This window comes from Lynx canadensis, chromosome X (genome assembly GCF_007474595.2).
Source record: "Lynx canadensis isolate LIC74 chromosome X, mLynCan4.pri.v2, whole genome shotgun sequence".
Classification (NCBI taxonomy): domain Eukaryota; kingdom Metazoa; phylum Chordata; class Mammalia; order Carnivora; family Felidae; genus Lynx; species Lynx canadensis.
In genome coordinates this window covers 26,671,765-26,685,138 of record NC_044321.2, presented here as the reverse complement: position 1 = coordinate 26,685,138, position 13,374 = coordinate 26,671,765, and the positions used below count along the sequence as shown (strand labels likewise).

The 13,374-nt window shown below is 42.4% G+C and overlaps 1 protein-coding gene across 4 annotated transcripts in view; it reads left to right on the top strand.

Annotated features, from left to right (window-relative positions):
* DMD (dystrophin) overlaps positions 1 to 13,374 on the top strand; it is a 1,834,617-nt gene that overhangs the window by 1,516,199 nt on the left and 305,044 nt on the right. For all 4 annotated transcript variants that reach the window (XM_030304767.1, XM_030304766.1, XM_030304769.1 and 1 more), the window contains one exon: positions 3,117 to 3,263. In XM_030304767.1, coding sequence (XP_030160627.1) covers positions 3,117 to 3,263 — 147 coding nt within the window. The remainder of the gene's footprint in view (positions 1 to 3,116; positions 3,264 to 13,374) is intronic.

Sequence of the window (13,374 nt, the reverse complement as noted above, 5' to 3'; positions counted from 1 at the left end):
TTTGCTTTTCTTTTTCTTTTTTAAACACCCTTCTAGAGTGTTCAACCTGGTTTTCGTAGAAATAATAACTTACTTTCTTCCAGACTTAAACTTCTTTGGACTGTGAAATCTTTTAAATTATTTAATTGCAAAGCTAACTGGTGAAAACAGGTTCGAGAACATACCCACGCCTGACAACTCAACTGATGGGAGCTGAAGGCTGTACTTACTGACAGATAGCTCTACCGTTTTACTTAGAGGATGTTAGTTAGAGGTCTCGGTCACTGTGATTCACAGGGAATGAAGACTGGCTACTCTGGTGAGTCTTAAGTGGAGATCAGTTAAGATAACTTCTACTGTAATTGCTAGATAGGAACAATGGCAACGAAAAGAAGCCACAAGATCCCATGACAGGGGTGGTGCGGTGGAGGTAGAGAGAGAGGGAGAAAGAGACAGAGAAGCAGAGGAGAAGGAGAGTGAGTGTTGTGATTAATTATGCATATTGGAACTTAATTTTTAATCACCTTCGTCCTCCAAAACACCGACGCAGGATTAAAATCTGAGTTGACTTTGAGGGGAGGAAGTGAAAATCAAAATCTTGTAATAAAAGGCATTTGAACGCGTACGTTACGTCATCCAAAGGGAGCTGAAACCTACATGTGACGAACTGAGATGGCTACTCAACTTAATGGCTGAGAGCCACGCTAGTGAAGAGAGATGATTAGCATCCAGGGTTAATCCACACTTTTGTCGGATTCTGCCTGGCTGTCCTGCCATCTCTGCGATGGTTTCCCATTTAAAATTCCCGCTCGTATGATATTTATTTATGGTCACTACAAACACATGTTATTATCCAGAAGAGAGTGGTTCCATTTGGTAACCATTGCCCTTGTCCAGGCTTCTCCATTGACATTTAAGAAATCTGTCTTCTAACCTTTTGTTACACAAAACAAAGTGATTATGGGTCATTTCCTTGTAGAGATATGAATTTACATTGATGGCTTTTTACCTCCCGCCATGGGATTCTTTTAATCCGTATATTTATTTATAAGGCAATGGAATAATAATATTTACTGTCATTCCCTATAAAAACTTTCTCAGTTTCAGACTGATTCCTCTGACAGTCCACTGACATGAAATTGAAAAAAGATCAATACATAAGATGGAATTTTTTGCATGTGTGTGGTCAGATAGATTTCTTTTGTTTTCCTTTGTTTCTATTTTTTATTGATATGTAATTCACAAGCCATAAAATTTGCCCTTTAGGGGCACCTGGCTGGTTCATTCTGTGTGGATCATTCGACTCTTGATCTCAGGGTCATGAGTTTGAGCCCCATGTTGGGCATAGAGTTTACTTAATAAAATATATATATATGTATATTGTGAGACCTGTGCTGATCTCATAGTTCATAGGTTCAAGCCCTGTGCCGGACTCTGTGCTGACAGCACAGAGCCTGACTGGCATTCTCTCTCTCTGTCTCTCTCTCTGTCTCTCTCTCTCTCCTGTCTCTCTGCCCCTCCCCCGCTCATACACACACTTGCTTGCTCTCTCTCTCTCTTAAATAAACTTTAAAAAAATTCACTCTTGGGGTGCCTGGGTGGCTCAGTCGGTTGAGCGTCCGACTTCGGCTCAGGTCACGATCTCGCGGTCCGTGAGTTCGAGCCCCGCGTCGGGCTCTGTGCTGACAGCTCAGAGCCTGGAGCCTGCTTCGGATTCTGTGTCTCCCTCTCTCTCTGCCCCTCCCCCGTTCATGCTCTGTCTCTCTCTGTCTCAAAAATAAATAAATGTTAAAAAAAAATTCACTCTTTTACAGTGTACAATTCAGTGTTTAGTCTCATCACAAAATTGTGCTATCAGCAGCACTGTCTCATTCCAGAACATTTTCATCACTCCCAAAAGAGACCCCCTGATTCTCTAACATAAAATTTTTAGTGACCAGTTTTTTAAAACATTAAGTTCTATAGCATTATTATCACAAGGTCCTATAGTATCTAAGAACTATATAAGAGTCTCATACTCCATACATGACCACATTCAAGTTGATTTGACAGTTTGAGAGGACAATGCCATTCTTGTTTAGAATGCACATCCTGGCTCCTTTTATTTGGAGTGGGAGGGAATCTGGAGGGTTATAGATGAGGTCAGTGTAAACAGTGGCTTCATCGACATAAGGAACCAGAGAAATAATACCTGCCCGGATCGAGCAAGTCAAAGCAGCACATAGAACCAAGTAAGTGATGTTGTCCTTGTGCATAGACATTACATTACACAAACTGTTCTCCTAAGTGAGGGAATCTGTCCCTTAGAAATTGCTCATTGGAACATTTGGACATCATGCATCATGTTAAAGATCCATAAATGTCACCTCAATAGGGTAGATATGATGCATGGTAATATCCTCCCCATATCTGCATAGGGTTCTTCCCCGGACAGCCAAGAAGCCCCACGGGAGCCTTCCTAAGTCATTGCCACAAGGACTGAAATACCAGGGGACCAGGAAGTCATTCTTAGGGCTTGAAAAAATACCCTAATCTCTAAATGAATCTATTTATTATGCAGTTGGTACAAAATATGAATGTAATCTTTTCTGACTGAGTATACCTTTTTATTGTAAAAAAAAAAAAAAAAGGATCCATTTCTGGTTGGGAGGTGAGTCGAATTTAGAATCTAGCAAGATATTTTTCCTGTTGCTTTCCAATCCAGAATTTTTTTTGGAAAGGTATGTAATAGTTAGTAATTTGTACTCTGGAGGTAGGCAAACATGGATACGTGTCCCAGGCTCCTCAATTTTGACCCACTGAACCTTGGACAAAATACAACCTCTGTAAGTTGTTTTCTCGTGTGTAAAATGAGAGTTCTCCAACTATGAGTCTCATAGGGTTATTCTGTAGGGATAAAACTGGATTATGGAGACAGAGCTCATCACAGGATCAGGCACCTAAGAAATGCTCATTAAATATTCGCGATTATTATTCACCCATTCGCAAGTGATCAGGGTAGTAATACCACTATGATAGAGCAAACATCACTGACGCCGCACCCCAAATAGAACGAGATATCTTGTAGTTCGCATGTGTCTGGTTTTTTGGCTTGTAGTGTTCTCATTTACCAACTTGCCCTTGACTCTTTCATACAGGTGCTTCGAGGAGAAATTACACCTCTGAAAGAGAATGTCAGCTACGTCAATGACCTTGCTCGCCAACTCACTACGTTGGGCATTCAGCTGTCACCATATAACCTCAGCACTCTGGAAGACCTGAACACCAGATGGAAGCTTCTGCAGGTAGGCACATTATAAGCATTACAGTTCCTTGTTACAATGAGAGAATATACAGAGAAAGCTTGTTTGTAAGGAACAGTAAAAGTAATTTCTTCCTGTGATGTTCGCGATAATATTTCATGAATGTAGGATAGTTTATATTCTGCAATAAGATCCTCTATAATGTTTTAAAACCTATTAACAATAATTTTTATAAATAGCTTCAAGTTAGACCTTCCTATACCTTGCAATAAACACGGAAAATAATGCTGAATCGCGATAGAAGGACTTAGTTACTGTCATACAATTACTTTGTACTATCGTTGCTTGGACTCTTTAAACATCTCTACCTTTGGAATGCTAATTGAAACACCAGTCAATGGTAAGACATATGCCAGAGTCATTTTACAAAGATCACTCTGTCACAGACCTACCCATGCAGGTTTTTTATAGGTGCGCATAATAAATATAGGGACCATAAGCATGCTCGGGGTCACATTTACTAGCTGTGGGACCTTAGGACCCTTCTGTGTTTCAGTCTTCCATCTGAAGAAAATGCAGACATTAAATGTTGCATAAATTCTAGCTCTTAGAGTTATTGCAGCTATAATTATTATTATTACAGTATACAGCCTTTGGAATCAAACTTACTGAGTGACCTTGAAGTCACTTGTCCTCTCTGGTTGTCAGTCTTCTCATCTCTAACTTGCTTGCTGTAATATTAAACAAGTTAATTCATGTAGAGTTGTTAGTTCAGAGGCTCATAGTAAGAACTCAGAAAAGGTCATATGTCTCTATGTTCCCTATGCAAAGGATACTGTTTAATACCCCAAACCCTAAAACTGATTTGACCATAGAATTAGAGAATTGTTTTCTCTTCTTTTCCAGTTTCATAGGATGCAGAGAGTATGCTTCTGAGGACAGAGAGGAAACTGGGTTTAAAAATACTTGCTTTCAAAGTTTTAATAAAAAAAAATGATAAAGCAGATAACTTTTCGTATTGGCAGCCCATTTAGGGGTATGATTGAAAGTCCTGTTAAAGAATTTCTAGACCTTTAATAAAAACAAGTTCCAAATCCAAGACCTCTTGAGATCTCTTATAATTTAATTCCCATTGTGATGGATAGTTTTGAAATATTTGTATGATAGATGGTTATAAGTGGCGTTGACCAAAGCAAGGCAATATAGTTAAGCGATTACATGCCTTTCTATGTCTGTTGGTTTCATAGTGGCTAAGTACTGCTAAGACCTTATCAATTTCATCCTTAGTATGTTTTTAACTTTAAGCATAAATAAGGAAAGTAATAAATGTCCAAGGAAAACCAGTGGCCATATTTGTTCCATTCAAGCGTTCTTGAACTAGATCTTAACATTTCTTTTAGAGAACCAAATGCCGCATTTGCTTTCAGAATGTAGTGACGAGACTGGTGATCATGGCATGTGAGTTTATAAATGAGGTCAAGAGATTATGACTGATAGGGAGAGTTTTTAAAAATCAGTGCCAAGTGCTCCGTCGTTGCACTCTTTATTTCAGAGGTAAAGAGTGAGAAAATATTAATAGCTTGATTGTCACTTGTTCTTTAAAATGCGTTGAGGACTTGGTTATAAATATAGGGCAGTACATGAAAGGAGCCGATGTAGTGTAGTAACAAGTAGACTGGAGCGAATAGTACGAGGCCTGACTTCCCACTGACGCTCAGCTGTTCTTCAAGACCACGTTGTCTTGAAAAAACCATTTATCCTCTCTCGGCTTTAATTCCTTCATTTGTAAAATGAGGCAATCCATTTGGTCTCAGGTCACATCCAGCTCAATCCAGTGATTCCATATCTGGCTATCTGGGAGAGACACACATATGGCAAAAATTGACTTTAGATCAATACAGTTGCTTCCTCTATTCATAATACAGATGTGGCTTATTGGAATTGTGTTTCTCCTTCTTTCCTTCCAACTTTTAAACCCCTCGTCCCAAACCCACGTATACACAGCCTCCTCATACTAAACAGTTTGATGAGTTTGCGGTACAAGCTCTTATTGTGGCAAATTTCACACGTTGCTGTTTTGGGACCTGACCTTAAGGATACGCTTAAAAAGTGTTTTCAGTAGAAAGCTGATAAATCCAAGGTTTGGGGTCGCACGTAACCGAGTCCATTTTTTTCTTTGACCATAATTGTAACCGCTCTGCTATATTGTCAGCAGAAGTCCTTGTTCAGAAATGGAACAAAGCCAAGAAATGAGGTTCACATCAAATAATTTCATCCCCATTACTGGAAGAGCAAGTCATGTGTTCTATCGACAACATTTTACACTTAGAATAATGTACCTGACTAAAGAATCACCCAACTTCTGTGGAGGGAAGTTTAAGCCCATCATCGTTATAACATTATATTTCTATAAAAATAAAGAATTTAGTCACTTCCGGGGCGCCTGGGTGGCTCAGTCGGTTAAGCGTCCGACTTCAGCTCAGGTCACGATCTCGCGGTCCGTGAGTTCGAGCCCTGCGTCGGGCTCTGGGCTGATGGCTCAGAACCTGGAGCCTGCTTCCGATTCTGTGTCTCCCTCTCTCTCTGCCCCTCCCCCGTTCATGCTCTGTCTCTCTCTATCTCAAAAATAAATAAACGTTTAAAAAAATATAAATAAAAAAAATAAAAAATAAAAAAGAATTTAGTCACTTCCAATGCTATGCCAGTTATGAAATCATGATAAAAAATAAGTACAAATTCATCTCTGCTTCTTTGTCCACAAAGACAAAGAAAAACTGAGAAAGAGAAAGGAGGAGCAATGAGGAGGCACATATAAACCTAAGAAGACGAGTCTTCAATTTGGGCAAAATAGTGTAATAGAAGAAACAGTCACATAGTACCAGGCTATATCTACTTGTTACCAGAATATCCTGGGTCGAGTTACACAACCCATTAATTTCTATTTAAAAACATTTTTTTAACCTTTATTCATTTTTGAGAGACAGAGTGCAAGCGGAGGGAGAGGCAGAGAAAGAGGGAGACACAGAATCTGAAGCAGGCACCAGGCTCTGAGCTGTCAACACAGAGCCCGACGTGTAGCTCGAACTCACAAACCGTGAGATCATGACCTGAGCTGAAGTCGGATGTTTAACCGACCGAGCCACCCTGGCGCCCCATTAATTTCTATTTTAATTTTTTTAATCTTTATTTATTTTTGAGAGAGAGAGAGAGAGGAACAGAGAGAAAGGGAGGCATAGAATCCGAAGCAGGCTCCAGGCTCGGAGCCGTCAGCACAGAGCCCGATGCGGGGCTCGAACCCACAAACCACAAGTTCATGAGCTGAGCCGAAGTCTGATGCTCAACCAACTGAACTATTCAAGCACCCCTTTTAATTTCTATGTTAAAAGAAAGCCATGCTGGGTGTTGTTTTTTTTTTAAGCTGTGTGTAACATCAGTCAAAATGATAGAAACAGATAAGCCATGTAGATACGACAACCACAGCAGAGTGTAAGACACAGCCACGATTTATCTATACACAGAAATACAGTGTATGGAGAGCTCTGAATTTATTTGGAATGCGCAAATAGAAGGTTAGAGGCATTGGTTTCCCTGTTTGAAACTCGGTGGGAATAAAATCCCATTTTCTCCCTCAGAGGGGACACATTGGTAGGGATGTTTGTGCTAGACCATGTGACAATGTGTTTTGGGTATAGGAAGCCATCATTCCTTGTAGTTACCAGGATTTTCATGAACATTATCTCATCTAATCCTCATAACATTATGAGGATTACATATTGTCACTATTCCTTTTTACAAGTAAGGAAACTGAGACTTTGAAATAATAACCGACACAATCACGGTCACCGGCTCGTAAGTGTCGGTCAAGGTGTGAATCGGACCCTCTGAACCGTGACCCCTCGCCCCCGACCTTGTTTCTTCTTCTCAAAGTTCTATTTAATTTGGACTTAACAAAGTCATACTTTAAAGCTGGTTTGGGCACCACAGGTATGAAATACCTCGCTTTTTCCACGCTTCTCTTTTTTGAATGATCTCAAGGATCTTAACTTTGAAATCTCCCTTTTACAAACCAGTGGATGAATGAGCTCCTCCTCCCAGTGTACCCCTTAAAATTCACACCTGTAGTTTCCAATACAAAACGCTAAAGCATTACATTCTTCATTGTCTTTAGAATTCCGCAACTGTCCCAAGGCCAACCAAAAGTGATTTTAATGAATTAGCTCTTAAAGCGGAACCAGTGATAATACCTGATCCCGTAGACGTGAGCATCAAAACCAACTGGGAAGAAAATTAAACTGAAGATGAGCTTTTCTCATTTTGAAGCCATGCATACATGTTTAGTGATGTAGTCATGCGCTTCACTCACCAAGCACAAGCCCTAGAGGGAATAGTCTCCTCCAGGGAGAGCAACAGAAGCTGCAAATTCACTTTAATATAAAGAGCGCGTGCTTTGTTGACTGTAGGATGTCTGGAATGCAATCACTTGAAAAATATCGACTATGAAGACATTTCCAGGTCGGACCATCTTTAACTATGTTTAAGGACAGCCTCATGAATTATGTGTGTTTGGAAAGGGTTCCTAAGATGCTTCCAAAGTCAGGCAGACATACTCCATCTTCACATCTGTGTTAACTCTCTGCCAGAAGGATCTAGACCCTCATCTTCGGCACACACCAGTCCTTCTTTCCTTCTTTCATTCTGTTTTCACTCGGTCAACTGTGTACCTAGTATATACTGCAGTGGTCCTATCTGGTCCAAGGACATACTGACCCAAATCCCCTTTACTGCTTAGGCCCTCTTGGGAAAAGTTTAATACGTGGGTTTTCTTTTATGGCTTCCGTAATGGCCCATCCTTTCTCCCTTTCTCCATGTCGTAAACAAAAAACTAGGCTCTTGCGACCCTAATACGATAAAAGTACTACCTTTCCAAGATATCTGACTTAGAAATTCTTCCGTAATTTCTGACTAGGAACTTGATCTACATTATCAAACTGGTAAGATTTGTAGAAGGAGATGGGATCATATTTAGCTAGCCCACAGAAATATTTGCATGGCTTTGTTGTTCAGAAATTGAACAAGAGTTTTAATTGAAGAATTAGAAACTTCCAGCTGAGCAGCTAATGGTCTTTACTTTGGTGAGATAGGTTTTCAAGGCAGGCTTCTAACTATATATTTGTACGTCCATCCCTGTCAACCTTGAGCAAAGGATTGGAACTTTTAAATGTGTTGACAGATTTTGAACATTTTCTTCATACTCTTTCATTTTTAAGGAGACCGTACTAAGCATTTTGCATTATGGGCTCCCTTCTAGGCAGGAAGCCTAGGTGAGTTGTGCCATCTGCTCTGACACATAATGTGGACCTATTACTAATGGAGGGTAAAGAGAGGACATCCGACTTCCATCCCTTCAGTTTTGCCAAGGATTGGTTCTACCAACGTCTTCTTAGTATGTCCTTTTTTGGCTGTTTCTTTTTCTTAAGCATATTTATTTATTTTTTGAGAGAGAGAGAGAGAGAGTGGGAGAGGGGCAGAGAGAGAGGGAAAGAGAATCCTAAGCAGTCTCCATCCTGTCAGCGCAGGGCCTGATGTGAAACTCGATCTCACGAACCTTGAGACCATGACTTGAGGCGAAGTCAAGAATCAGACACTTAACTAGTTGACTGAGCCACCCAGACACTCCCGGCTGTTTCTTTTAACGCACCTCAAATGATTCTGCCTGCGGTGAGACCGCAGAACCCAAGAGAAAATGAGGAGTCTGAGGCCACTCTCAAGGGAGAGGCTTTTTCCTACATCAGTGGTTCTCAAAGGTTCATAAGCATCCGAACCGCCCAAGGACTTCTTAAAAGACAGATCACTGGGCCCCACTTCGAGAGTTTCTGGTTCAGGAAGTCTGGGCTGGGGCCTGACATTCTGCATTTCCAAGCAGCTCTCAGGCAAAGCTGATGCTGAGGGTCCAGGGACCACACTGTGAGAAGCACTGTCCTACATCAGGCACTTGCCAGGCACAGCCAACTTTAAAATGGTGTCTTCCATAAGACACTTGGGGAAGTTTAGAGTCATACTGTGGAAAATAAGCCTACTGCCATGCAGACGGTTCTGTGTTAGAGTGTTACGGTGCCTCAGCAACGTGGAGACCCAAGCCCTTCGCGTGTCTTGCCGGCAGGAAGAGGAGGGCGAAGGGAAACTTCTAGTAGATTCCTTTTGGCAGACTTGAGAAATGCTGTGAGTTAGTTTACATAACAGGTGTCAGAGACTCCGTACCCAAACTAAAATATTGTTATGTTGGTTCCATGTTGAGGTGATCATATTTTTATGTATTGGGTGAAGTAAAACAGATGATTGGAATTGATTTCCCCCACTTCTTTTTTATGACTCTTCCGATTTGAGTATTTTTCTTGGAAATGGACGAAGTGAGCCTGTTGCTTCAAGTAAAACAACGGACAGCGTTGGGTCCTTTGTACTTTTTTCACGTGTCTGCCAGAAAATTTAAAATGACATAGGCAGCTGTCATTATAGTTCGATGGGATAGCCCTGGGCTGGGCTAAAATTCGCACAGATGTAGCGTGGATAAGATTCAGCGGCAAAGCTTGTTAAATCACCTTCACTGCTTCCTCTCCCGCCCAGAGGAGATTTAGTAGGTATCGGGTGAAGCCTGAGATTCCTTCCATCAAGGTCCTGGGAGAAGCTGTTGAAATAGAAGTAATACTTCTCTCAGGTAGGGATCCTCTGATTCTTGGCAAGTTAATAAGGGATCCACGGGCTTGAAACGATAGGAGGCCACCATCCAAAACTGTTGTCGCGGTGTAGGAAAAACTACCCGAACACGTTCTAAACTGTAAGTAAAAAGACTTCACCTGTAACATCCAGTCGGATGCACCCCCCTGGCAGGAGTTTTTCAAAAGCTCCAAGTAAAGGAAATGAGAAGAACAAAGAGGAAAGAATGTGTTTTAGAGAAGGTTAGGTCAAAGGATTTGTTGACATTAGGAATAGAATGACCCGTGAAAGGGGCGCCTGGGTGGCTCAGTCGGTTAAGCGACTGACTTGAGCTCAGGTCATGATCTCACAGTTTGTAAGTTCAAGCCCCGCGTCTGGCTCTGTGCTGACAGCTCGGATCCTGTTCGGATTCCGTGTCTCCGTCTCTCTCTGCCCCTGCCCCACTCATACTCTGTCTCTCCTTCTCTCTCTCAAAAATAAATAAACATTAAACAAAAAAAAAGAATGACCCATGAAAAAAGGCCAGTTAAGAGGTAGGAGAACATCTTTTCAGTGAGGAGAAAACAATCATTTATGCTTAGCCTCGTCTCTGTTAAAAAAAAAAAAAAAAATTAGAAGGAAGTGAACAACTCCCTTTAAAGATTTGAAAGAATGAGGAATACGTGAATCTAAAAAGTCCAGGATTGGGGCGCCTAGGTGGCTCAGTTGGTTAAACATCCGGCTCTTGATTTTGGCCCAGGTCATGATCTCACAGGGTTCACGAGATTGAGCCCCGCATCCGGCTGTGCACTCACAGTGCAGAGCCCGATTGAGATTCTCTCTGTGTCTCAAAATAAATAAACTTAAGAAAAAATTAGAGTCCTTAGAATGCACTGAGATCAAAATGTATTGTGAACTTTATGGGCATTTCCCTCAGTCAGCGAGGCTTCCGACGTTTTTTGCAGCTAATGGTACTTTATTCAGGAAGAATGATGCTGAAATTGCCTGGATAACCTTGCACGTAAGGTTGTACCAGAGTCCCTCCTCCTCAGTCTAAAGAACAGGCTAGTTTTCAAGGACGTTCTCTGTTTTGAAAGAAGGGCATTGCCATGTGTGGGACTGGAGGGAGACAAGTGAACGATGGAGGGAGCGTGATCAAAAAATTCTGTGGGCATGAAGCTAGTAGAAGTGAAAGACATATTTATTAGTTGAAGAGAATGAAACGCGTAGTCATGTTTTCAGGTATTTTTATAAAGTGGACCAAAATCTCCGTGAAGTTAGGTGATCGGATGGCTTGATCTTTAGGCGCTCCATTCTGGATTGGTTTCCACCAGGAGCTATGCTTGCCAGCTCTGAAGCTAGCAGCTACGGTGGCAATCCAGGTAACTCCTGAGAACGCTGTGGAGAAAATGTCAGGTGTCCCTGTGACATGTGTTTCAGCAGCCCCTTTCGGGGATACGCGTGTTTCTTTCGCTTCCTTGGTACCTCCAACCCCTCGTTGGAAAGATGCAGACAGGGAAGGGTATTTAAAATTGCCCGTCTGCTCTTGTTTTCCTTTCCTTCTCTCTTCTTGCGCAACTGACATTTGCCCTCCCCTCCACTTTTCCGCCTGCTTTATTCTTTGTTCTTTGAAGTGGCCGGCCCTGCGCCCTGACCTCCCTCCTCCGCGGCCGCCAGGCTCCGCCCCCCGCCCTTTCTGGCGCATTTGCCGGCCCGGGTTGTCCTGCTCTTGGCTTTTCCCACTGTCCCGCTGCGTGTGAAACCCTTGGCCAGCAGCTGCTCGCATTTCCCATGCTACGTCACGGTCACGCGCAGCCTTCAAAGGGCTGCTGTTCTCACACTTCCACCCCGAAGACTCCCCCTCTCCTCCTGCCCGGCACATTCCTCTGGAAATAACCCCCTTTCAGGCCGTATGCAAAGCCGAGTGTGAAAGCCTGCTCCGCAAGGAGCCGTGGAAGAAACAAGCTTAGGGGATTCGGCAAGGCTGTGCTTAAAGGTCACTGGCACAGAGGGAATTCTAAGTCGCTGCGGTTTGCCTTTACTTTTAGAAATTCTTGAAGGTGCTGAAGAAAATCGTCCGCATAGGGGCTCTGGCCTCAATTACCATATTCGTTAATTTCAAATAGGTATGTAGATGAAAAATAGAACACATCAGAAAACGATTATTCTCTTAGAAATACACTCTGGACAGTGGACCGGACTTTCTTTGGCCAGTGAAGCGGCACAATATGATTTGAGAAGACTTGATGCTAGTGAGACTTGTGCATTACTGACATGAATGATGAGCACTTAGGTAGCGCCTGCTGCGTACTTACTATTCACTTTCCTGAGCCCTTTTGCCCGTCCTGACAGTCAGCCTAGGAAGTAGATACTGGTTTTATCCTCATCTCGCAGATGAGGAGAAGTAGGAACCAAGAGGTTCCGTGGCTTGTTTGCCTGAGTTCACCTTGCTGGTGAGAGAGTGAGGGTTGGAACCCAGGCAATGTGGCTGGAGAATCTGTCAGAACTACTAACTATGCAACACCACCTCTCTGATGGAAAGCTAGATGGTAGGGACGAGACCGTCTCTCCTCTTCATTTACAACTCAGCCCTTTCAACACACGGCATAACGCCCCCCTCACATTTATTAGGAATCACCTACATCAAGAGTTTAGGAAACGGCCGGTTTAAAATAGGACGATGATAGGAGTCTCAGACCACCGTCGCAGCAGAGTTTAGCCCAGAGCCTGAATCAACCAGACGGTAAAAGTGAGAATGTCTCCTCTACGGGACCAGGAAGGCTTGATCAGCAAACTCTTCCTCAAGGGAGCAGAAGCACTCCTTCACGAAGTCAATATTTTCCATTCAATAAATACTGTCTCTGCCCTCACGGAGATGATAGTTTCTTGGGAAGACACACATTAATAAAGAAAACTCCTTCGTATAATAATTACAAATCGTGGTGGGTGGAATGAGAGAAAATGCATGGCAAATGGTGAGGAGCTGGGGGTGGGCGAGGGCGAGTGGGCGAGGGTGGGAAGACTGACCAGGAAGACTCCCCAGAGAAACTTGCCTTTCAGCCAAAGCCTCAAGGAGGAAGGCAAGTTAACCAAGTGGCTTTCGCATTCGTCTGCAGCTTTTTTTTTTTAATGGCCTAACGCTTGTGACTAACGAACAATAAACAGAGTAGTAAAATTCTACTATGAAAATTTAATAACTAGGAATCATTGGAAGTAATGGGCTGCAGAGCTAACATACAATGAAGTCACGCTGGAAGATTTCTTATCACTCTGTGTCACAGAGAGGATCCTGTTTGAATTCTTCATGCACTTGAGAAAATCTGTAGCTACCTGTGTTTGTTGACTGACTTACTGAAAGATGCCAGATCTGCTGGCGCTTGGCTGTGTCTTTACATGGTAGGGTTTCAACAAATATTTCTCAAAGTGCTGAATGCAGGAAATTAAGCAAAAATATTATTAAAAA